The sequence below is a fragment of the Prionailurus viverrinus genome, chromosome B4 (assembly GCF_022837055.1).
Source record: "Prionailurus viverrinus isolate Anna chromosome B4, UM_Priviv_1.0, whole genome shotgun sequence".
Taxonomy (NCBI): Eukaryota; Metazoa; Chordata; class Mammalia; order Carnivora; family Felidae; genus Prionailurus; species Prionailurus viverrinus.
Genome location: NC_062567.1, coordinates 33,085,560 through 33,111,778, shown reverse-complemented (window position 1 = coordinate 33,111,778; position 26,219 = coordinate 33,085,560). Strand labels below are relative to the sequence as shown.

The following is a 26,219-nucleotide window of genomic DNA, read 5'->3' as shown; positions in this document are numbered from 1 at the left end:
TTACATAATGCCAGACTCAGAGGAGTCTGAGGCACCAGCTCTGTTGCAGAGCTCACAGCCAGCTTCCCTTTTCTGCCAAGAGGGTAGGGTTAAAGGTTTAGAAAATAGCCAGAATTAACTCTTCACACCCCAGAAAAAAGATAGTTACAAAAAATTTAAAAAAAAGAGAGAATTAAAAGAAAAAAAAAGAGATAAAAAGCAAATCTTTACATCATGTGATACTGTTGTTTTCCTGGATACCAGTCATTCCCCAAATTGCCAATACACCAAGCACTGGCTTTCCCCTCTTCAAAGAGGGATGTGAAAACAGTACAAAAACTCTGTTCAAATTTTTTCTTTTTTTTTTTTTTAAATTTTTTTTTCAACGTTTATTTATTTTTGGGACAGAGAGAGACAGAGCATGAACGGGGGAGGGGCAGAGAGAGAGGGAGACACAGAATCTGAAACAGGCTCCAGGCTCTGAGCCATCAGCCCAGAGCCTGACGCGGGGCTCGAACTCACGGACCGCGAGATCGTGACCTGGCTGAAGTCGGACACTTAACCAACTGCACCACCCAGGCGCCCCTGTTCAAATTTTTTCTAAAGTTAAAACAACTTCTCTTAGTTTTGAGACCTAGAATGCAGTGAAGTTTATTTGTTGTTTACTTTTTATTTTTATTATTTAAAAAATTTTTAAATGTTTTATTTATTTTTAAGACAGAGAGAGACAGAGCATGAGTGGGGATGGGGCAGAGAGAGAGGGAGACACAGAATCTGAAGCAGGCTTCAGGCTCCAAGCTGTCCCCACAGAGCCCGATGCCGGGCTCAAACTCACTAACTGTGAGATCATGACTCGAGCGTCAGACGCTCAGGACACTCAACTGACTGAGCCCCCCGGGGGGCCCCTGTTTTTATTTATTTTTGAAGGAGAGAGAGAGACAGAGCATGAGTGGGGGAGGAGCAGAGAGAGAGAGGGAGACACAGAATCCGAAGCAGGCTCCAGGTTCTAAGCTGTCAGCACAGAGCCTGATGCGGGGCTCGAACTCACCTGTGAGATCATGACCTGCCTGAGCCGAAGTCGGACGCTTAACCAACTGAGCCACCAGGCGCCCTTACTTTTTATTTTTAAACTTCACTTACCATTTAAGGCCAAAGTGTTCAAGTAACTTACTCAAAAGATCTGTTGTAACCATCAAGAATTCTTTGATTTAGCTGGGTGAGGGCATGACCCGAAATTGGAGTTGTCAACATTCTGACATAATAACAAAACTTAGTAATTAGGTGACACCTTCCCTTTAAAGCTTTGAGAGCACTGTGTAGACATTTGATGACAGCACTTATTTGTTTGTTTTGCAAATGGAGAAAATAAGGCATAGAATAAAGAAGGGATTTTCTCAGGGTCCTGGGAACCCTTGAGGTTGAGTGCATCGTTCCTCTGACCTGCGAGCATCTTTGAATTCCTCACTCAGGTGCGCACTCAGGATCAACTCTGTACGCGATGTTTCAAGAAAACTCATATGCCGTGGGAAGCATAATCAGTTATTGGCAGAAGTACATAGAATTAAATTTGATCACTTATGCTACTAAGTGATTAGGATTGCCAGTTGATTTAACTACAATAAAGGAGGACAAGTGAACATTTTATTTTAGAAAGAGTGATTATGCGTGTCACCCAACCATGTTACTGACAAAGTGCTTTGGGAAAATAGAAAACAATCTTTGGAATCCTTTTTCATCTTAGTCCTCCATTTTTCTGATTTTAACGCTATAGATTTTAAAAGTTTGGCATAGTTTGAAAAACAATATGAAGACTAAGAGATTTGCTCGCAAGTGAATTAGCTTGCATTGTGTTTTCATCAGCAACATGCCTTAGTCTGTAATGCTTCACTATACAGATGGCATATCAGCTGTCATATGCTACCCTTAATATCCTAATTATCATAATTTTCAATATAAACATAGCATTTATTAAAAACTTTCTGGGGGCTCCTGACTGGCTCAGTCGGAAGAGTGTGTGATGCTAGATCTTGGGGTCATGAGTTTGAGCCCTTGTGCAATGGGTATAGAGATTATTAAAATAAATAAATAAACTTAAAAAAAATTCTGTAAGGTGGCCTAAACTGGTAGATAGTTGCAACTACTACATGAATTAATATGTGAACTAAAGTTTTTCTGTGTTCTGTAGCATGAAGATAGTAAGTGCTTAAAATTTGAGTATTTCTTAATCCTTGACCAACGTAAAGAATCGCATGCTTAACATTAGATCATCTTAAATTCTCCATGGCTCTGGGAGAGAACTGGTTTTTCAATCTAATGCATAGATCATATTCCAAACTGAGGGGTTTGTTTGTTTTGTTTTGTTTTGTTTTTTAACAATATCAAGTTTAAATTCTACTCCTGAAACCATTACTCCAGTATTTGTTAACTAGCTTGGATTTAAATAAAATTAAAAATAAAATTAAAAAAATTAAGTTTTAAAATTCTGTTTATTTAAATTCTAAGACAAAGCTGGAAACAGGAGAATTGAAGACCTGAAAACAACATTGTCTGCCATTGCTGTTCTGCCATGGAAAAGAAATGGCGTGCAAAAAAAAAAAAAAAAAAAAAAAAAAAAAAAGGAGGTTGGCAGGAATTAAATTTGTGGTGTTATGCAAGAGAAGGCATCCAGATTACATATAAAAGTTAAACTGTTTCACACCCTGTTCCTAAACATAAGGGATATGCAAATATGTGGCAGCAGTAGGTTGAAGCCTGAATGTTTTCTTAAACATTTCTTAAATGTTAAGGATCCTGAAAGATTCCCAAACAAATAGAAAATTCTACTTTGAATGAGTGTCTGTGGTCCTAGATCCTGCTGAGCGGACCTCCTTTTAATGTCTCTCCTGCTCACAAAAAAAGAGTAAACTATCTCTAACATCCAAATAAAATCCACAACAATAAAACAATTTTTGAAAGGCATGTTAGAGATCCAACTGGATTCTCTTCCTGCATTTTTCTGTAGCATATCAATTTGATTTGCTTCATGGTTAAATGGTTCTTGGTCTGAGTGATGGTTTCATGGGTGTATACAAATGTAAAAAATTCATCAGGCTGTATATTTAAAATTTGTGCATTTTTCTGTTTTGTCTCAATAGTAATAATAATTTAAAAAAGCTGTTTGTGTGTTTAAGTCAGAAGGGGGTTTAATGGGTCAAGGAAAGTTTACTTCTGTGCATACAAATTATCACAAGTTCTGTTTGTTCAACAGGCTAACCAAACAGGTAGAGATTCTGCAGCAGCTGCTGCCTAGATGTGAACTGCCTAGATGTGAACTGTGATGGGAACTCGGCCCTACCCCTCAACCCCACAACCCTGTCTTGCTTGTAACTGTCACTCCCACCCTGGACCTTCCTGACCTGGCTGCTCTCACTCCAGAACTAGGGCGAGAGTTATATCTCTTTTGTTACTCTTCACCTGCAAGCCTCATCCCCATCCTTCAGCCCCTGGTACAGTGTGTGCAGTCTGCACTCAACAAATATTGCCTCTAATTTTGATCATTTTCTTTGGTTAATATGTGTTGGGGGTGGGGACCAGAGTGGGAGGGGAAGAGGAAGCTGGTTTTTTTTAATGTTTTAAGTATTTTAATTTTTAAAGTTTATTTATTTATCTTTGAAAGGGAGAGAGAGCACGAGCTGGGGAGGGGCAGAGAGAGAGGGAGACACAGAATCGGAAGGAGGCTCAGGCTCCGAGCTGTCAGCACAGAGTCCAATGCGCCCGCAAACTGTCTGTGAGATCATGACCTGAGCCGAAGTTGGAGGCTTAACCGAGCCACCCAGGCGCCCCAAGCTGTTTTTTTAAAGAATAGATCAGTGAATGAATCTGTATTGTGGGAAGCAATCTGGGGTGGGGGCAGGAGCTGGAATAGAGAACACACAGACATTTCTGGTTTTGCCTCAGTCTTTGAGAATGTTTTCTTAATGTTGAAAAAATGCAATAGTTTTATCATTTGCTGCACACCATTCCATGCTGTTCCCTACGAACCAAATCAGGCCACATTATACTTGCTATGTTATCCCGTGCTGTTTTTCATTGACTTTTTGGTTGTTGATATTGGCTTTTAGGGTTTGGTGTGTGGTTTCTCTCGACACAAACATGAACACATTTACCACTGAAATTTTCCTAGGGGTCTGGTCATTTGAAGCTGGAAATTGTCTTCGGGATACGTTTTCACATTCCTGTTCTTGCTTTCATCTGTGTGCCACCCATGGCATTAGGCTTTCTGTGGTGTGGTGGATGTGCTACATGTAAGTAGAAAAATGCAGCTTCTCTGATGCAGCCAAGAAGACAAGGGAACCATGGTAATATTGTGTGCTATTAACGCACATTTGTTTGTGGTCTATCAGAGCTTCAGGTCCAGCTGTCTTTGCCTATTACCGCCATCCCAGACAGTGAGATCCACAAGGACAAGGCCCTTTTGCAGAATATCAAGGACACGCCTCCCTTATTCGTGCTCCAGTGGCTGAGATCCGACAGCACTCCTGCTAATGTTTTCTTGATTTGAGCTCGGTGGCACTGGCTACTGGGCATTTTTTTGCAGAGGATCCTCATTAGAATTCCCCTCTGTGTCAGTGTTTTAAATCTGTTTTTTAAACAAAATCTCTAAATGCTTTTGAAACCCACAGTGTTGTTTTATTTTGCTGATAGAACCCAGATGGCAGGAGAGAGTTGTTTTTTTCCATCATTTGAATCGCTGCACATGTACTGTATCACCTGGACACAGAAGGGTGATGTCAGGACAGTGCTGTGGCCACAGAGCCTGGTTACGCTCAGGAAAGCAGCGGAGCCAAAAAATGCCTTCTGATTCAACACTTCCGTTCTCTGTGTGACTTTAGCACATATCTAGTTACAGGGTTTCTTTTGGCAAAAACAAATTTTTGTGTGAGAGTTTGCTGGGCAAAGCCAGTGTCTCCTTGGCCAGTTGAGTTTGAGGACCCATCTGCCTCATACATCATTAGCAGCATTGTTGGTTTAGGGCCTCTCCATAGAATCTTTATTCATGGAGAAGTAGAAAGAAGCTCTAACAGCCCAGCTGGATTTCCAGGTCCTGAGTGGAATTTGTAACCCCTTTGACTTCTCAACTGAGAAAATTGGATGCGGCTGTCACAGAAAGAGAATAAATATGGAACCCCACAATGCTATGCTTGCAGCTACTTTTATTCCATTGAATTGGACACATAATAAAAGGCAGGCATACTCTGGGAGGCATAGGGCTGAACCAATGCGAGGAGCCCTACAGTTCTGTCGGTTGAGCTGGTGACAGTTGTGGGCAAGACACTTTATGCCCCTTTAGTTGGCCACTGGCTGAAAGATGCCGGCAATAATATCCTCTTCTGTGATCCTACTGCCAGTGTTCTAGTCTTAAAACTAAATGACCTATGAAAGAGGAAATACAAATGTCTATAACCATCTAACAGTGTATATACCCTCACTAATAATCAAAGAAATGCAGTTTAAAATCAGATAGGCATTTTCACCTATTATGAGAAAAGATTTTTTTTAATGACACTATCTAAATATCTTAATTACCTTTTGTCATTTAAAACTATAACCTAGTCTAGTATTTTATTAGGCTTTATTTTCATTAAAGGTTGGAAATCTTAAAAATAGTTTATTTTGAAAGAGCAATAAATTGCCCAATGTACTTAATGAGCCAATTTAGCTGGATTGGTGGACTGGCCAATAGATGCCAGAGATGTTAGGGGCTGCAAAAGACGTTAGGAATCGTACAGTTCAACCTTTTATTCTGTAATTGAGAAATCAGGGACCTAGAGTAGCTGTGTGACTTGTCTAGGGTCGCACAGTTATGAAGAGCTGGGACTGCATTCGTAAAATATCATGGGCTGTTATTTAGACCTTGCTGTAGATAAAGAGCTTAATACAGGATTCAACTTTTTTTGTCTTTTTTAATACCTCAAGGATGTTGTGCTTTACTATCTTTCTAGGCAGACAAAATGTCATAGACCTCAAAGAACAGGAATTCAGGCATTGTTACCTTCACTCAATCTGTCCTTTATGTGACTGAGTGGCTGGATACCTCTATATATTTTTAATGAGGATAGTAATCTATCTGTAATTGAAGTCCCTTTGATAGTCTTAGTTAGAAACCACTTGAGCAATTATAAATAAAAATAAGATGTTTACAGTCCAAAAGGGGGATATTTTAAAAGTATATGGATGATTCTAACATCAGGCAGAGTTTCTGTTAAGGTAAATGTTAGCTTCTGTAATGAACAAACACCCCAATGTAAGTTGGCTCTAAAACCATCAAAGTTTGTTTCTAGCCCAAGTAAAAGGCAAAATGCATGTTCCTTATTGGCAGGCAGTTCTCCAAGGGGTAATTTTAGGGCCTGTCTTGTGACTCTACCCTTAGCTCTCACTTTGAAAGCCACTATACTTGGGGCGCCTGGGTGGCTTAGTCGGTTGAGCGTCCGACTTCGGCTCAGGTCATGATCTCACAGCTCGTGGGTTCAAGCCCCGCATCGGGCTCTGTGCTGACAGCTCAGAGCCTGGAGCCTGCTTTGGATTCTGTGTCTTCCTCTCTCTCTGCCCCTAAGCCACTCGCATTCTGTCTCTGTCTCTCTCAAAAATAAGCATTAAAAAAAAAAAAATAGAAAGCCACTATGCTTATCTGCATCAAGGTGAAAGAAGGAAAGCGAGCATGGATGACTATTTGTGGGTGGATTTTGTGGGCCAGGCATGGAAGTGGTAGACATCATTTCTTCTAACATTCCATTAGAAAGAACCCAATCACATGATGGCATCTTAGTGCGGTGGAGGCTGGAGGATGTAGTCAAGCCATGTGCGGTTTCGGTGACTGTTAAGTGAGCTCTGCCATGAATAACTTTGAGGGTCCAAAGTAGGAAGACAGCATATGGGGTGAAGTATCTTCTTAGGCAAATATACATATATGTGTATATACACACAAACCCAGGAGTGTAGAAGTTATTGATAATTATTTCTACTATTTTTTGTAAAGATTGTTTTTAAGGGGTGCCTGGGTGGCTCAGTCGGTTAAGTGTCTGACTCTTGGTTTTGGCTCAGGTCGGATTTCACAGTGTGTGAGTTGGAGCCCCAAATCAGACTCTGCGCTGACAGCATGGAGCCTGCTTGGGATTCTCTCTCTCCCTCTCTCTCTGCCCCTCCCCTGCTCTCTTGCTCTCTCTCTCTCTCTCAAAATAAATAAATGAACTTTAAAAAAATTATTTTTAAGGAATCTCTTAATCTAATGTGAGTCTCAAGCTTACAACTCTGAGATAAAGAGTCACATGCTCCACCAACTGAGCCAGCCAGGCACCCCTATTTCTACTATTAACTATAATTTTTTGTTAATTTTGATATAGGTATTTCTGCAGACTCATTCGAGGTGTTATACATACCTCAAGCTGTTTATTTCTTTAGTAGTGGTGACTTTTTGATCAATGACATGTATTTGCAAGATGGCCAGATTTCATGGATATCAAAACTGTTCTGGGGCACCTGCGTGGCTCAGTCAGTTGGGCATCTGACTTCAACTCAGGTCATGATCTCACACTCTATGAGTTTGAGCCCATGTTGGGCTCTGTGCTGACAGCTCAGAGCCTGGAGCCTGCCTCAGATTCTGTGTGTGTGTGTCTCTCTCTTTACCCCTCCTCCACTCACGCTCTATCTCTCTCTGTCTCTCAAAATAAATATTGAAAAACAATTTTTTTAAATAGTGGGATCTCCCCAAAGCCACATGCACATATACTATCATCAGTATTTTTTATTTCAATTCAATAGTGACCAAAGGCAAGTGGTCTGAGGGCCTGTACTGGTGGTTGATTCCATCACTAACATTCATTATTCTCATGGCTGCATAATGCACAGACCACACCTCCTCCCCTTCTTTCCACTCAGGCTGACAGTGTTCTCTTTCTGCCCCTCTTTCTATCATGTTTCTGCTGGATTAGTCCTCCCAGCTGGGCTCTCAACCCTTAGACTCTCATCCTCTATACTCCATCAATCATTATTGCTGGCAAACTATAAGCAGTTTTCCTAAATACAGATCTGATGATGCCTCTCTTCTGTTTAAATGCCTTTGATGGTTCCTAGGATTACAGAATAAAGCCCAAACTCCCAGGTGGGACCTCAAAGTCTTCCATGGGCAAGTCCCAGTATGAAGGTCCTGCTTCACCAAAAATTAATGATTTGTTTTTCTTTGCATTTTGGCTTTGTTTTCCCTCTCTCTCTCTCTCTCCCACTCCTCTCCCTCCCTCTCTCTCTCTCCCTTTCTCTGTGGACATGAAATTGTTGTGTGATGTAATTCTCATTCTTAGAATGTGTCATGTGTTTTCAGGCCTCTGCACCTTTGCCCAATGGGAGGGTCTCCCTCTTCCATCTCCACTTGTGGGAATTCTGCCTGTCCTCTTAGGGACAAGTTCAAATACCACTTCTATCATGAAGAATGCCCTCCTTTGGAATTAATAAGTTGATTGTAGAACTAATACTTGGATACAAATATTAGCATAACAATTGGATAGCAGTTGGTATCTCCATTGTAACATGTCACTCGTCTAAATATTGTAACTCGTACATGTCTTGTCTCAAGTCTACAAGATTATAACAATTTCTCTTACTCTTTGAGTAAGATCTGGTAGGTGCTCAGTAATATTTATTGATTTGGGGGCGCCTAGGTGGCTCGATTGGTTAAGCATCTGACTTCAGCTCAGGTCATGATCTCATGGGTTCGAGATCTTTGTGGGTTCGAGGCCCGTGTCAGGCTCTGTGCTGACAACATGGAGCCTGTTTCGGATTCTGTGTCTCTCTCTCTTTACCCCTCCCCTGTTCGCACTCTCTCTCTCAAATATAAATAAACATTAAAAAATATATATTATTGATTTGAATTGGAGTCACAGAAAGAATTCCATTTACATTACTTTCTGGCATTTTCACTGGGTCTGAACTTTTTCCTTTTTTCTTGAGTAGCAAATGTAAAATAGCTACTCATTTAGTTCTGATCATGAAAAATTGTTTCCTGCTTCATTACATTGTCTCCTTTTCCTAATGACAACTCTAAAGATGATGAGTGGAGGTTGTCATTGAAGTAGAAAATGTCTATATCCCTAGCTGGTAGGTGGGATGTTGGTCCTGGGCCATGGGTTCCAGAGTTAGTTGCCCTGACTCAAGTGCCCATAGTTTACATGTTCCCTCTATTACAGCCTTTGTTGTGCCAACCTTAAATAGTAGACTTCAAATGGAGCTTTTGGTTTCATATGAGTAATAATTTGTTTATTTGCTTAGCTTCCACTCTAGACCAGCACCATCCATAAATTTTTTGTGATGATGGAAATGTCCTATTGAAAAGCCACATGTGGCCAGTGGCTACCATACTGGACAAGACAGTGATATCGAGCTCCTGGGAGAGTAACATCTTAATAATTTATTATAATCTCCTATATAGTGCTAGGTGCTCAGCAGGCCCACAATAAATATGTGTGAAATGATGAACATTTAACATTCATCGAATGGCTGCTGAATTCAGGGTGCTTGCCGGGGGCCATTTGTGCATTGCCTCCATTTTCTGCGGAGCCCTGAGCTGAGGTGGCCCAGACCCTGAGGCTTGGCGTCCATCACTGCAACCTTCACCAGGGAAGCAGGCAGCAATTGGGAGCCATTTAGCAAGAGGGTTGGAGCTCTGTGAAAGAGGCCTGGCAGAGCCATAAAAGAAATGAAAGAATCTCAGCGGTAAACCAAAAGCCTCTTTAACATGCCCAGGCCTGAATTTGGTGATCATGCTTTTTCCTGAAGAAGCCTCAGAATTGGATTTTATTGAATTCCCCAAATCAGAACCTGTGAGGCCCACAAACGTGGCCTGAAGACGGCTGGCAGAGACTCCAGCGGTGGTGAAGGAGATGGGCATGTGTTCAGCATCAGCGGAGGTGAGAAAGGTGGCTGGCGTGGCTTCTCACCTGGTGAGGAAGGAAGTGAGGTTGCATCTGAGAGGGACTGAAGGATTTCTGTCTATGGTTTTCATTAGAAAGCTGCCTGGCACTTCTTCCCTTTGAGCCACAGCACCACCTAAGGGTCAGTTTGAAACGCAGGAATAACAGCTAGGGTGAGTAATAGGTAGACCCGCATAAGTTAGTTATTGGTTTCCCCCCACATAAAAACGAAGTGTAGGGGTGCCCGGGTGGCTCAGTCGGTTGAGCGTCAGACTCGATTTCTCTGGGGTCATGATCGGGTCATGATCTCACGGTTCGTGAGTTTGAGCCCCGTGTCAGGCTCCTCACTGACAGTACAGAGCCTGCTTGGGATTCTCTCTCTCTCTTTCTCTCTCTCTCTCTCTCTCCCCCGTCTCTTCACTCTGTCTCTCTCTCAAAATAAATAAATAAACTTAAAAAAAAAGCGTCGAAGTGTCATTTCTGCATGAGCAGTAAGCTCTGGGGGGGAATTAGCTTGCAGTCTGTCTGTTCCCACACTGCCATTGGAGCCCTGCCAGCCAGTCCTTCCTCCTTCCGGGCACACCTGACCCGGGACAGCTGGAAGACAGGCCCTGGCACTCACCACTCAAGGCCTCTGGATCTAGGGCGGCTGCTTCTGCTGTTCTTTCCACTGTAATAGTCACCTCCCACTTGTTTATAAAAAACGAAGTAACTATCCTATTTTCCATTTGGAAATTGCCAATTTTTGAAGCCTAAGGTTGGCAGCTTCAGTAAGATTCCAAGAGAGCAAGAAGACTAGAATGAGGTGAGGCAATAAATTCTCATCCAAACTTAGTTCCTGGGATGAAATTACAGAACTGTTTAGAAGAAAAGAAGAACTAGAATAACTGTGTTCCTAAAACTCCATGTGTGCAAATCCAGATTTATAAATAGTTCAGAATGACTACTCAATTAGTAAAATGACTGTTGTATATGTAATATATATAATTATAATATATAATACACATATTACAGTTCCTTTAACTAACAGTGGCATACTTAAAAGCCTTTGGGCACCTGACAAGCAGGATGAGTTTGTGAAGCAGCCAGGAGAGATGCAATAGAAAACAGCAGGGATTTGGGGAGATGAGGAGGGCTGTGTACCTCTCACCCACTCACCGAGGCAGTCATATTCCCCAAATTTAAAAATATTGTGTTGGCCAAAGAGATTTTGTTGTCTGCCAGTTGGTGATCCTGCTTTTTTAAACAGTAAGATTGCCCCAGGTTTTTTTACAATACACTTCAGTTTGCAAAAACAGGAACACGTTTACTTAACAGCACAAGATACATTTTTATTCTCATTAGCCTGTGGCATAGAGAGGTCATCACCCCGCCCAGGATGGGGATCCAGAATTCTATTTCTTTGCTTCTTTCACTATCCAAGCCAGGAAATTTGCAGAAGTGGGTGGCAATTTCCCAGGAAAATTTTTTTCCCCATAGGACCAGACCCAGTGAAAATAGGTTACTTTGAAGAAAGATGAGTGCATCCAGACAGCTTTCGCCTCAACTCCCTAAGTCTCTTGAAACAAAGTCCACACCCATGGCTGCCATGCTTCTTGAACAATTTCCTGTACCACACCGATCTGTGGCTATACCTTTTCTGCCTTCTTTGCTAGAACATCTTTTGAAATTATTCAGGATTTAGGAGAAGGAAAAATTCCTTTCTTATCTTCTGTGCAGAATAAGACTTCTGATGAGGTTCTGCTTGGTCCCCAGGGAAATGACTGATTTCCTCTGCCCACCCCCACCCCCCCAACTGTAACAGATGAGGAAGAGTCAGCTGGGATGGGCCACATCTGGGAACCACACAGGGCCTGAAGTCTCTGGGATTTGCTCTGCCTGGGGTGTGGGGTTATTCTCGCCCAGTAGGAGAGGCCACTTTCACACTTCTCCAGACACTAGAAACTGGAGACTCAGGAATCATTTTTCTCTGAAACATCAAGAACTAGATTTTAGTGTGGAGGCCTCAGGATCTATTTCTGTGTCCTTGTCATCCTGTGCTGTGATTGCATCCATTTTGCTCCATATTTCCCACATTGTGGGAAATTTCTCATCGGGAATGGCAAACACAGTTTTGAGGATGGGCAGTTTTGCATTTTTCTTGAGGGCTAGAATTAAAATCTCATCGAGCTCCTGCCCCCTTCTAATCCCCTTCATCCCCCGTCCCCAGGGCATTATTTCTCCTGCAAATGAGAGAAACAAAACACACACAATATTTGGGAGATGAGCAATATGTTGGTAGCTGGGATACCTGCTCCAAAAAAATATATATTTTTAAATGCTTTATTTATTTTTGAGACAGAGAGAGACAGAGCATGAGCAGACAAGGGGCAGAGAGAGAGGGAGACACAGAATCCGAAGCAGGCTCCAAGTTCTGAGCTGTCAGCACAGGGCCCGACGCGGGGCTGGAACTCACAAACTGTGAGATCATGACCTGAGCCGAAGTCAGACGCTTAACTGACTGAGCCACCCAGGCGCCCCCCAAAAAATATTAAAAAAAAAAAAATTTTTTTTTTAACGTTTATTTATTTTTGAGACAGAGAGAGACAGAGCATGAATGGGGGAGGGTCAGAGAGAGAGAGGGAGACACAGAATCTGAAACAGGCTCCAGGCTCTGAGCCCTCAGCCCAGAGCCTGACGCGGGGCTTGAACTCACGAACCGCGAGATCATGACCTGAGCTGAAGTTGGACGCTCAACCGACTGAGCCACCCAGGCGCCCCCCCAAAAATATTTTTTAATTTTCATCTCTACCAAGCCTCAGGAAAGTAGATCACACAAAAGAATGCTCTGACTTCGGGCTGAGAGGATTCATTGAGAAAAGCCTGGAAGAACTAGAGACACCTAGAGAGAGAGAGAGAGAGAGAGAGACCCTTGGGAGAAATAATTAAGGCTGGCGGGGAAAGGCTATGTTAATTGAGCTGAGAAGAAAGATGAGCACCTGGGGATTCTTTTGAGAGGTTGCAGGATTGTCTGATCAAGTCTTGGGTACATAATTGCATTCATCTTTCATCACTACTTTAAGAATATATTTTTGGGGGGCACCTGGTGGCTCAGTCAGTTAAGAATCTGACTTCGGCTCAGGTCACGATCTCACAGTTTGTGAGTTTGAACGTGCGCGTCGGGCTCTGTGCTGACAGCTTACCTGCTTGAGACTCTCTTTCTCTCTCTCTGCCCTTCCCCCGATCACTTGTGCTCTCTCTGTCTCTCTCAAAATAAATTTAAAAAATCCATATAAGAGAAACAGCTAGCTATAGGACTAAATGGTAAATATTGGAAGAAAAAATAAAAGGGGAGGAGACAGCGCTGGTTTTGCCAGAAGGTGATTTTGCCAGATCTGCATTTCCTGGAGTGAGAAGAGAAGAAACAAAATGCTGAGCCAGCCCCTGGCATGGTCATGGCAGCTGCTGTTACATGTATAGTTAATCCAGGCCTTGTACTCCGTGTACAGTACCCATGTGGTTTGCACTGAACCTCCCTCAAATAGTTATCCTAGGTGCTTGTCTCTGTGCCTAAATTGTTGAACATGCATTTAAGGCAGAGGTTTCTCTTTGAGTATGAGGACCCTCTTTTAAGCTCCCCACCAAAAGGTCATGTGCCCCATGAGACTATAGTTGTACTTTCCACTAAGAAAATACATAAAGATCCCCTCATTAGGTATTAATGAGATTTTTTTCTCATTTTATTTTATTTTTTTAAAAACTACCCTTTAGGTCCAACATGGGGCTTGAACTCCTGACCTCCAGATCAAGGGTCACATGCTCTGCCAACTGAGCCAGCAAGGCACCCAATTTTTTGTTATCTTACAATATTTTTTGTTGTATAACATAACCTATACAGAACAGTGCATGGAGTGTATACCCACAACTTAAGTTGTTATAAAGGGAACTGCCATGTACCCATTACCCAGGTTGAGAAATAGAACATTGCTGGTGCTCCAGAAATTAATTCTCTTATGTCCTCTTCTCCTCACAATTCCCTTTCCACCCTTAAGGAAACCATTCTCTTGATGACAGTTACCATAATTGTTTCCCTGCTTTTCTCTCTGGCTTAGCCACCCATGTATGGGTCCCTAAACAATATAGTTTCGCTGTAAATGGAATCATAGTTTATATATCCTTTTGTTATATATCCTTTTGCTTCTTCTCAACATGATGTTTGTAAGATTCATGCATGCTGTTGCATGGAACTGTAGTTCATTCATTTTCATCACTGCCTAATATTTCATTGTGTTAATATATCACAATTAATTGGTCCATCCATTGTTGATGGATATGTGTGTTGCTTCCAGTATGAAACTGCTAATAGCACAGCTATTCTTGACATGTGTCCTGGTGTGCACGTGGGCAGATGTCTCCAGGAAAATGGAATTGCTGCCTCATCAGGAACACTTTTTTTGGTTTGTTTTTTTTTAGAAGGTTTATTTATTTTCGAGAGAGAGAGAGAGAAAAAGAGTGTGAGTGGGGAAGGGGCAGAGAGAGAGGGAGACACAGAATCCGAAGCAGGCTCCAGGCTCTCTGAACTGTCAGCACAGAGCCCGACACGGGGATTGAACCCACGAACCATGAGATCATAACCTGAGCTGAAGTTGGACACTTAACCAACTGAGCCACCTAGGAGCCCCAGGAACACTTTTTTAAAATGGTAACTGAGGAGCCTGGGTGGCTCAGTTGGTTAAGTGTCCAACTCTTGATTTCGGCTCAGGTCATGATCTCACGGTTTGTGAGTTCGAGCCCCACATTGGGCTCTCTGCTGTCAGTATGGAGCCACTTTGGATCCTCTGTCCCCCTCTCTCTCTGCCCCTCCTTCCCTTTTTCTCTCTCTCCCAAAAATAAATGAATGTTTTTTAAAAAATGTAACAGTTGGGGCGCCTGGGTGGCGCAGTCGGTTAAGCCTCTGACTTCAGCCAGGTCACGATCTCGCGGTCTGTGAGTTCGAGCCCCACGTCAGGCTCTGGGCTGATGGCTCAGAGCCTGGAGCCTGTTTCCGATTCTGTGTCTCCCTCTCTCTCTGCCCCTCCCCCGTTCATGCTCTGTCTCTCTCTGTCCCAAAAAAAAATAAACGTTGAAAAAAAAATTTAAAAAAAAATGTAACAGTTTTATTGACCATACAGCTCACTTGTATAAAGTATACAATTGAGTGTTTTATAATATATTCCTGGAGTTGTGCAACCATTACCACAATCATCAGTAACACTTAAAAATTTTTTTTGTTTATTTATTTATTTTGAGAGAGCACGAGCAGGGGAGGGGCAAAGAGGGAGGGAGGGAGAGAGACGCTCTATGTGGCCAGGCAGAGCCTGACATGGGGCTGGAACTCATGAAACTGTGAGATCATGACCTGAGAAAAAAATCAAGAGTTGGATGGATGCTCAACAGACTGAGCCACCCAGGATCCTCCATCGGTAACACTTTTAAATGAATTAGTATTTGATTAATTACAAGGGTCTACATACATGTAGACCATTGCAGTAAAAGTAGGTGGACATATTTATTCATTCCAGAGGTAATGCTTGGTTTGCATATGTTCTGTGGTTCTGTGGCCCCCCAGGTAAGGAACCACTGCTTTAAGGAACTGACAGGTAGAAATTTGTCATTAAAATAGATACATGTTCCTTGAAAGATTTGCTGCGTTAATTAATTCCATAGTACTACAGACTGCTTTAGGGCAGTGGTTCTCAAATTTTATTGTCCATCAGAATCACCTGGAGGTGCCTGGGTGGCTCAGTTAAGACTCTTGATCTCAGCTCAGGTCTTGATCTCAGGATGGAGAGTTTTCAAGCCCTGCACTGGACTCCACGCTGAGTGTGAAGCCTACTTAAAAAAAATTGCTTGGAGGGCCTGTTTAAACAGATTGCTAGGCACCACCCTCAGAGTTTCAGATTCAATAGGTCTGGGTGGGGCTTGAGAATTTGTGTATCTAATCAGTTTCCAACTGATACTGATACTGTTAGTCTGGGGACCGTACTTCTGGTAGCTGGCTATTACCTTGGAAATTAGAGGACTGGGGGCAGAAGGAATTCATTCCATTATTAAATAGATAAGAATTAGGAAAAAGACACTTACAAATTGTTGAAGGGAAAGGAGGCAATTCACAGGTCCTTGTAGTAGCTCAGAGTCTGACAGCAGGAAAGAGAGGAGAAAATATGTGCTGTAAATACTATGGAGACACAGTCAAGAGAACTTGACAATTGGTTTGGCCTGGAGGGTAAAGGACAGGGAGGAGTCAAAATGGGCAGCAAGATTCTAGGCCTGGATCCAGGGAGAGAATTGGTAGAGAACTAGCAAGATGGAGCAAGATCATGAAAGAAGAGAAGAGGGTGGTCTATCCGTGTCTCAACTTCTGCGCTTCTTGACTCTCTGGGAGGATTTCCCCAACCATCAATTCACTGTCAAAAGGTGACTGATTATTGCCTTCAGGTCCCATTCTTGCAGGGTGAAACCAGAAGCCAGAGATCAGGAGAGTTTTCCTGGGCCATTGATAATGAATGCCTAGTGGGAATTCAGTAACCGTGTTCAGAGGGACTACATAAATTTAATGAATAAGAATGATTCTGAGAACACTGGAAATCATTGAAGCCCTTCTTTCTTTTTTTAAAAAATGTGTTTTTTTTTGTTTTTTGTTTTTTTTTTTTATTGTGAGAGAGAGAGAGCACCAGCAGGGGAGGGCAGAGAGAAAGAGAGAGAGAATCCCAAGCAGGCTCCGTGCTGTCAGCAAAGAGCCCGACACAGAGCTCAAACCCATGAACCATGAGGTCGTGACCTGAGCCTAGATCAAAGTCAGATGCTTAACCAGCTGAGCCACACGGGAGCCTCTGAAGTCCTTATTTATTGCAGTACCTCTCCTACCTTTCTCAAAGCACCTTGAAATTTTCTGTCCCCAATTAAGGGGATAGATACGTCAGTAGAAACAGCTTTTTTGTGGGCTGGGCCATATGGAAGCCAAAAGGGCTCCTTTGTCTCCACGAGAGGCTGGCCTTGATGGCCTGCCTTCTATTTTCGTGGGAGCCAAAGAGGGCTTTTCTTGTTCAGTTGGCAAAGACTTACTGAGCACCTTCCAGTTACCCTTGGGGTATGCTCCTAACCACCGGGGAGAAAATGGTGAACAAGACCGTTGGAAAGAAACAAAATACAAATAAACGGGTAGCATGCCAAATTATGCCGCCTTATAGTAAATGCTGTGACAAAAACATGGAAGAAGCTAGGGAGAGGATGATGGAGGTGGAGCCATTCTCTGGATAGGACGGGCAGGGAAAGTTTCTTTGAAGGTGTGACCTCAGGACAAAGGAGCCTGATCTGCACAGAGAGAAGGGAACAATTCCCAGAAGTCAGCAAGGCACAGAGGGGAGAAACAGCATGAGGGGTGGGTAAGGAAGTATACATAGCAGTTTGCAGTTTCTGGAGCACAAAGTGAAAACCAAAATAGGATGGAAAGGTTGACAAGGGTCAGATTTTTGCAAAGCCTTGCATAATGTGGTGAGTTTTGATTTCATCCTTTAGGAGGTGGGGAACCTTTGAAGGGTTGTAAGCAGGGGAGTCACATGGTCAAATATGAGTTTTGAAAGGAGCTTCTAGGTAGCTACAGTCATTGAAAGGTAATGCAATTTTATGCTCTCAAATAGACATAGCCCCTTAGCTTCTCTGCTATGAGGCATCTAAAACTTCTTTCCATGCTCTCTCCGAACTTTACATTTCTTCACATAACCACTCTGCTCCTCACCTCTGCCAGGGTTTCCCATGAGCACCTCACATCATGCCGTCTTTCCTGACGTTTATCTCTTGGTTTGTCTTTTCCCACCCAACATATACATAAACTCCAGCTCTCTAAAAACTATTTTTCTGTTTTATTTTATTTAAAAAATTTTCTTTTAACGTTTATTCATGTTTGAGAGAGACAGAGTGTGAGTGGGGGAGGGGCAGAGAGAAACAGAGAGAGAGAGAGAGAGAGAGAGAGAAAGAGAGACACAGAATCTGAAGCAGGCTCCAGGCTTTGAGCTGTCAGCACAGAGCCCAACGCCGGGCTTGAACTCAAGAACCATGAGATCATGAAGCTGAAGTCAGATGCTTAGCTGACTGAGCCACCCAGGCGCCTCTATTTTTCTATTTTAGTATCTCCAACTTTAAACAGCCAGACCTATTCACAATCCAGATATCATTTTGGATGAAGAGAAGTCTGGATTCCCCCCAAACACACTTTGTGTGTGTGTATGTGTGTGTGTGTATGTGTGTGTGTGTGCACACTTATACTAGTAACTTTGCAATCAGCCTTTTTTTGATAAACATTCCTTTTTGTGCTACTTCCTATATATCAGGATGTTGTGATCTGACAGTCATACTGTTCACAGCCCCAGTAGCAGGACAATGGTGGAAAGAACAAAAACAAAGCGGAGAGGTGTTATGTTCCAGTGACAGGGTAACTACCAAGCATGGGATATATTTGCCTGTGTTTGGGGAGAAGTAGAAAGATCTGGATTCCAAGCCAGGGTCTAGCCTTCACTTGCTGTATGAGCAAGTTTCTTAACCTCTTTATACCTTAGTTTCCCTATACTCAAAGTGAGGATAATAATGGCATATACCACATAGAATTTTAGTGAAGAATAAATGGGAGAATTGGATGTAAAATGTTTGGCTCAGTGCATGTAGGAAGTGTCAGTAAGTGTTCACTCATATTTAGTATTGTCACAGGCTATCAACCAAGAGCCTTTTTTTTATTATCTAGTAAAACTATACCAGCCACAATGGGGGCATACAGGAAAGTAGGGGAGGTGAGTTCTGACCTTCAGGGAGCTTTGGATCTACTGGAAGAAATATGCACAGTACCAAGACAGCCTGTGTGGGATGGGGTGCTGCAGACTAGTTCCCTGTCTTCACAGGTGCTGAGGAAGTCCCAAATCAATGGAAAGATTTTCATGGCGTGGGATTAATCAAAGACAGCTTTATGGAGGAAGTGAATCTTGAGCACGGATTTGGAAGTATTGCTGTAGATGAGAAAGCATCCTGGGAAGAGGATCAGTAGGAGGGCTTGAGAGAAAAGAGGGCTTATTCTAGGAGCAGAGGGAGACTGGAAAAGATATCCCATAGCAGGAATTTCAGGAGAAGGATGAAATATAAAATGATGCCAGGCTGGGAAGTTTAGAATGATTGAAGACCTGGGAACCACTGTAGGTCCTCAAATGGGAATACTAAGATGCACAATTAGTATTTTAGGATTAGTATTTTAACATGGGTTATGTGGGAGCCATGGGTTAGACCACAGAGAACTGGTCTGTGTAAGGAGGGTGAGCACTTACTGAAAACAAGGAAAGGAAATATGCGAACCAAGTGCCTTTTAGGAGGTGCTTGTCAAGTGTTTCGAGATCCATAAAGAATCTTTCTCTACAGGGGCACCTGGGTGGCTCAGTTGGTTAATGGTCTGACTCTTGATTTCAGCTCAGGTCATAATCTCACAGTTTGTGGGATAGAGCCCTGCATCAGGCTCTGCGCTTGACAGAGTCTGCTTGCGATCCTCTCTCTTCCTCTCTGTCAAAATAAATAAATAAACATTAAAAAAAAAAAAGAATCTCTCTCTACAGTGGTAAAAGCAGCCACGGGGAGAGGAGAAGGGTCTATCACTCCTGTCCCTTCCCTCCCCCACCCCTGCACCGCCATGGAGATCATCCAATAACTGGCAGATACCTGGACATGAGTGCAGCTAGAAGGTCACAAAAGGAGGCATTCCCTTCCCAAAGACTGTTAAGAGGGTCTCTCTTGTTATGTCAGGAATGTTAACAACATTGGAAATGTATTTTTTAATGTTTATTATTAATTTTTTTGGAGAGAGACAGAGAGTGATAGATAGTGATAAAGAGAGAGATAGAGACAGAGTGCAAGTGGGGGAGGGGCAGAGAGAGAGGGGGACACAGAATCCAAAGCAGGCTCCAGGCTCCGAGCTGTCAGCACAGAGCCCCATGCGAGGCTCAAGCTCACGAACCGAACTGTGAGATCATGACCTGATCTGACGTCAGATGCTTAACTGACTGAGCCACCCAGGCGCCCTATAAATGTATTTTTTATGTAGAGTCCACACTCTAGCTTGGACTCACAGCCCCAACATCAAGAGTCCCAGGTTCTACCTAGTGACCCCAGCCAGGCACCCTGCAAATGTATTTTGTAATTACACATTCCATAGCTCCTCCTTGGGTCACACAGAAAGAATTAGCCAGTGGCAACCAGGAAAAGGCTCCCATGGAGGCTGTTGGTTATTTCTGGGTAGGTTTCTAGGTGTGAGGTGCCTGTCTGGGGCAAGAGGGCAGGTGTGGGATGTGACACCATTTCATGTGCGACTCCTGTATGTCACTTGAGTCCTCAGGCTCTGGGGCAGGTCAGTCCTGAACACCCGGTGGTGGTGGCTTTTGTGAACAGCTCATGACCATGTCAAACCCTTGCCAACTGGATGGGGTTCTCATGGTTTCAGCCCTTGCTGACTGCTCTGAGGTGTGTGTGTGGAAGCACGGAGGTGTCCCTTTGAGGACAGCCTGGCTGGGGTCAGCCCCCTTGCCCACGTCTCTCTCCTTGGTCTCCTATCTCTGGACTAACTGCATGTGGCCACTTAAAGGAATGCAAATTGGTGACTGAGTCCACCCAGCAAAAGGAAGAGGACCTGGAGCCCTGTATTCAAATATGCACCCCTCTGGTTGGGTAAAGGTGGGCATCACATCTCAGTAAGGGACCTGAGACATGGCACAGCAGGGTCTGGGATGTGCAGCGGCGTCTCTCCCACCCCCACCCCCTCGCCACCTGCCTGTCCCCATAGCAGTTTGAAGAGAGGTGGGCTGGGCAGACATTGCAGAGTAGGGCTTTCCTTAGATTCCATAAAGGACCCTAAATAATGTAAGCCATCACCCCTTACTATTCTTGATCCTTGTCCCCTAACACATCGGGTGTTCACTTGTTCCCTGCTATATCCCTGGCACTTAGAGCTGTAGCTGGCACATACTAGGCCCCCTGTGTGCATCTGATTAATGACTTTAATGAATGAATGAATAACTGACTGAAGAAGTAGGGCAGAGCAGATGTCTGACCAGCTCCTTCTGGCCCTCTGGAAGCATCTCTCCCATCCCCGAACCTCTACTACTGAAGGACAGAGACCCTGGATTCTCTCGTGCTTAACTTTGTTGTTTGACATGACATTCACCTCTCCTAGGAAGGGGAGCTGCTTTGGTTCTCTGAGGAGATCTGTAGTTATGACAAAAGGCAGCACAAGGAATTCCCTTCCCTGTCTTTTCAGTATTTACTAGCTCTTTCTTCCTATGCAGAGGACAGCATCCCTTGGTTGAGTCCTCCTGTAAAACTCACCAATGACCCACAAACCGAGCTTTCAATGTGTCTCACTCATTAAGACCAAACCATGAGTCCCTGCTCAGCTTCCTTCCACCCCAGTGGGATTGAGGCAGAAGTTTCTATGCTGCCCATGCTGATGAAACCAATCCCCAATCTTCTCTCTTCTCCTCCTAGCTCCGCACAAGGAAAGCAAAGAATGTAAGTGAGGGCAGAGTGGCCCTGGAGTTTTGTGACCATGCAGAGGGCAGCTCACGTCTGCCTGCATCCTGAGTGAGAGCATCCTGGGGGGAGGGCGTTGGGGTTCAGTTTCAGGTGTCATGTATCTGGAAGACAGAGAAAGAAGTCCCCACATGTGCTACCATCTTTTTTCTTTTCTTTTTCAAGTTTTTAACATATATTTTTTTTAATGAGCTGAGAGTTTGATGGAGAGCGCAGGGTGGTAGGAACAGCTGTCAGCAGTGAGTCCTATCTCAGTCCGTGTCTGAGTCCGGTCTCAGCTCTTGTTTGCGAGGGGCGGGATTAGAAGCTATTGGGAAGTTTGGCCTTAGCTGGCCTGTCACTGGGGAGTCAAAGCCACAGTGACCATTAGCAGGCACTGACTCCTGTCCTTGGCTCAGAAACAGTACCCCCCCCCCCCCCCCCCCCCCCCCCCGCCATGGCCTCAGTTGAACCTAGGATTTGCAGAACCAGAAAGATTTCACAGGAGCTTGAAGAAAAGGTGTGACAGAAGTGAGAGACGCTGGTATGAGGGGGGCATCCCTGGGGATAAGAAGTGTCACCCGTGGGGAGACACGACTGAGCACTCTGGCAGTGGAAATGTATGAGGATGTATGTGGGGCAGGCAGGAGCAGGGGCTTTGCAAAAGGCAGGGCGGTGGGAAGGCGGGGTTGGGGGAGGGAGGAGGACCACAGGGAATGGGGGCAGCTCTGACTCCTCAGTCCCCAAGAAGGACTGGTAGGTGGAGTTGAGGATGTTTGCACAAGGAAACTCTTTGAAGCTCTTCTCTGGTCCTCCCCACTCTGGACCTGGTTCCCTCCCCTCCATAAAGCCATTAGCTTCTGGTGCCAGCCCTATCTCTGCTCCATCTCTCTTGGTTCCAGTCGGTGCATTCACAGACCTCCTGCCCTGAGGGAGGGGGAGGATTTATGGGGGGTAGAGGGGAGAGGGGGAGGGGGCATCCTTTAGAGGAGGAGAGGTCTGTTAGGAAAGTAGGGTGTGGGGAGCTGTTAGTCAGCGGGCTAGAGGCCGGATCATTTCCGAGCTGGCTCTGCATGACAAAGGGGAAAGGAGCAAGTTTCTTCTTTGATCTGCCCCCTGCCGGCCCCACACACCTGCCTGTTGGTGCTCCCGCCCCAGCTGAGATCTCAAGAAGGAAAACCAAAAGGGGGTGGGGACCAGGCTGTGGCCCAGCTTCCCTGGATCCTGCTCAGGCCACCTTCCTCTCTTGGTGGCCCCAGGACAAAAATATCTCCTAGGCTGATGACCCGAAGCACCTGCCGCCCCCTCCCGGAGAGCCTGGAGACCCAGGGCTGCGGGAGCAGTGCGGTGAGATGAGGCGGGGGCGGCGTGGAGCGTACGCGCCGATGTGTGTTTGCGCGTGTAGAGTCGGAGGTGTTAAGGGGTCCTGGGAAGAAGACTCATTGGGGATGTGGGGTCACGCCCTGGATGGAAGCTAAGGGAGAAACGAGATGGGGGTGGGGGGTGAATGGGAGGGGGTGTGTTTTTATAGACTTACTCCAGGATCCAGAAGCAACGATTTTTCGTATGTTTCCAAGGGCTGGAGGAAAGGTGTTCTTTCGCGGATACAGGCACAGGCGTCAGTTACAAAAAATATGGCAAAGATGTGGGAAGCTCTTGAGCTACTAGGGAAGGGGTCATTGCTTCTGGAAGATGCATCCTGGGCACAGACATTTGAGGCAAAAGTTGCAGACCAAAGCTGGCTGTGCCCCACTGTTGCTGTCTGTGCTCCTGGCTGCCCTTCCAGGGCCACAGCGCACAGGAGGGGAAAGAGGCCACCCAGGAAGACACCGCCTCATCCGCAGGAGCTTTAGGGGCACACGGCTAGCTGTGGCTTTCACATTTCTCAGAGAAGTTGTCTTGAGAAGGTGCAAAATCCTCGCCCTTCTGTCTGCTATATTCCTGGTAATGGGAATGTGGGAATGCTGGAATGTGGGAACTTTCTTGGAGTGAGAAGAGTACAGATTGGGAGGGAAGACACCTATTTGGCTATAGGTAAATCCAACTGACCAATTGTTCTTAGCCCGCGAAGGAGAGCCTCTGACTGCAGTGAGACATAGAGAGAGGAGGCGATGGATACCCTGGTTTCTTTGGATGTTGGGGAACGGCAGGTGTCTGCTGCAGTAACCAAAGCATCCTCCTTCATGGTGCACGGAGCCACCATTCTTGGAATGACTTGTTTTTATTTCTCTTTTCTAGTTTCTCAGCTCATTGTTTCCTTTGGAATTAGGTCCTGAGTAGGGTTCCCACAGTTTGGGGTAAGAGACTTGGAGGCTCCTATGGTGAGCAGAGTAGCAGTAAGAAATGGAGGTTGGAAAGAGGCTGAATTTCTTTGGGGGAGGTGGGGGGGGGGGGAGAGCAGAACTTGACATTAGACCCACCCAGAGCTCATCCTTTGTGCTTCCCTCCTCCTCTCCCCTGGTCCTGCCTCATCTGCTCCATTTCCACATTGATTCTCTCTCTGTTCTGCTTTCTCCAGGGAGCCCCATTTCAGAAGCCGACTGCCCCCGGGGTCTTCCCAGGGCACTGGGGAGGGCCGAGGCCGAGGCCGAGGCCGACCATGCCCAGTCTGCTGCTGCTCGCCGCTGCACTGCTGTCCAGCTGGGCTCAGCTTCCGGCCGAAGCCAGCTCCTGGTGGTGAGTGAGAGGGGCTGAAGTCCTTCTCTACAACCTACGCCTCCTTTGGTAATTAAATGTGGAGAAGGGTCACCGTGTGTTGTGATCATTCCTTTATTCGTAGGAATCCTGAGGACTGCTTTTATCCCAGGAAAACTAGGACAGCTTTTTCTCTCACAGGCCCCCAGAGGTAAAGGTTCACCAAGAATAAAGGATTAGTTCATCTGGTGTTTTCCTCTGATCCTGTCTGCATTCCCCTTTTCCTGGACCTTCCTCCGTCCTCATGGGTTGTTAGAAATAGCTCTTGTGTTGCTCTTGGATCAATAAGGATATTGATTTTTTTTTTTTCTGGTGGGGGCAAGGAGAATAGAATTCCTATTTTAGAAGTCTGATGACCAGATGAGAAATTGAGAGATATGCAGGACTGTGCATGGCTTTCTTTTTTGTTTTGAAGACTAATGTCATTGGCAAGTCAACATGGAAATGGCAGGCACACCCCACCTATTTTGCATGGTCTGAACCCCCCCCCCCCGCCCCGCTCACATTTTTATTCTGATGGCAAATTTAACTGAACACTTTACTATATCTGGTAGAGGATGGAGCCAAAGGGAGAGCCCGTGAACTGATAGAGTGGGTTAGGGGATTTGTGGGTGGGATATGGAAGTGAAAACATTTAGACTATGTTGTGATGTATGAAAATTGGCTTCTGTTTTCGAGGCATAAGGGAAGTTCTATTTCAAGGAGTTTTTCACTTTCCATCACATATCCTGCACTTGGGCTAAAGTGAACAAGTCGCCCCTACCCCTTGAACAAGTCACGTGCTCTCCTGTTGAGGTTTGGCCGTTTCTGTCCTCTGCTTGGAATCAATGTCCTCTGCCCTCTCTGTCACCTTCTCTGCCTGTCCCCCGCCCTCCCCCTTTTAAGACCCGGTTCACACCATCACCTTGTAAAAGCTTCTCTCCAGCTGTAAGAGCTCTTTCTCTATCTGATCACTGTGGATGCAGAAGTTCAAGTCTGCCTTTGGCATTTGACATCTCACGCGTCATCTGTGGCCGTGCCTCAGTTTTCCTCCGTTGCCCTTTGAAGGCAGGTGCTCTGTTTTACCAATTTTTCTTCCCAAGCCCTTAGTACAGGGCCCTGTACACAGAAAGAAAGTGTGTGATAAATGCGTTGAATGAATGACTTAATGCTGCACATGGCATATGCTCACTCCTTGGCCTTTTTTCTGCTTTCTGGATCTCTGCTGTAGGTCATTAGCTGTGAACCCGGTGCAGAGACCCGAGGTGTTTATCATCGGTGCCCAGCCCGTGTGCAGCCAGCTTCCCGGGCTGTCCCCTGGCCAGAGAAAGCTGTGCCAACTGTACCAGGAGCACATGGCCTACATAGGGGAGGGAGCCAAGACAGGCATCAAGGAGTGCCAGTACCAGTTCCGGCAGAGGCGTTGGAACTGCAGCATCGTGGACAACACGTCTGTCTTCGGGAGAGTCATGCAGATAGGTAAGAGGCCTCCCAGCCAGGCCTCCCTGGCTAAAGGAACTGGGCTCACCCGGCCTGGGTGCAAGTACCTCGGGACTGGTGCGGAGAGCCCTCACAAGCGTCCAGTTCTCTCGAGGCTGGGAAGCAGTGTGCAAGGCGACGGGGAAGCACTCAGGAAGCAGAGTCTCGGATGATGTGTGGGTGGCACAGCTCAGTGCTCAGCTGGTGCTCCGCTGCTGGCCTCATCCTGTTTGGGACAACCAAACTTCCTCACTCGAGGAAGGTGGCAGAACAGCCGAGCTGAGTTAGAGTGGATTAGCAAGACTGCCTGCCACCACTGCCCTTCGCCCCAGCACAGGGCAGCTCCCGTGCTCCTGCTCTGGTGGCAGCATTGGGTAGAAAACCAAAAAAGCCTGTATGACTTTTGCCTCTTCCACTTGGACCCTGAGAGAGATAGACACTTTGAGCCAAATTGCTGATAGCTATCATTAACCTGACCCAGATCCAGTCCTGGCTTTTTCATTCCAAAGGGGATGTGTGTGAAAGTGGGGGAAGGGGACAGACCCAGAAGAAAGAGGAGAGGCCACCTCTTCCTGGATTCCTGTCCCTTCCCCTCTC

At 45.1% G+C, this 26,219-nt stretch overlaps 1 protein-coding gene across 1 annotated transcript in view; it reads left to right on the top strand.

Moving 5' to 3' along the window:
• The window catches only part of WNT5B (Wnt family member 5B), a 105,922-nt gene that overhangs the window by 68,172 nt on the left and 11,531 nt on the right, over window positions 1–26,219 (top strand). The window contains exons 2-3 of the mRNA XM_047867898.1: window positions 23,989–24,146; window positions 25,375–25,622. Of these exons, the coding sequence (XP_047723854.1) occupies window positions 23,989–24,146; window positions 25,375–25,622 (406 nt within the window). The remainder of the gene's footprint in view (window positions 1–23,988; window positions 24,147–25,374; window positions 25,623–26,219) is intronic.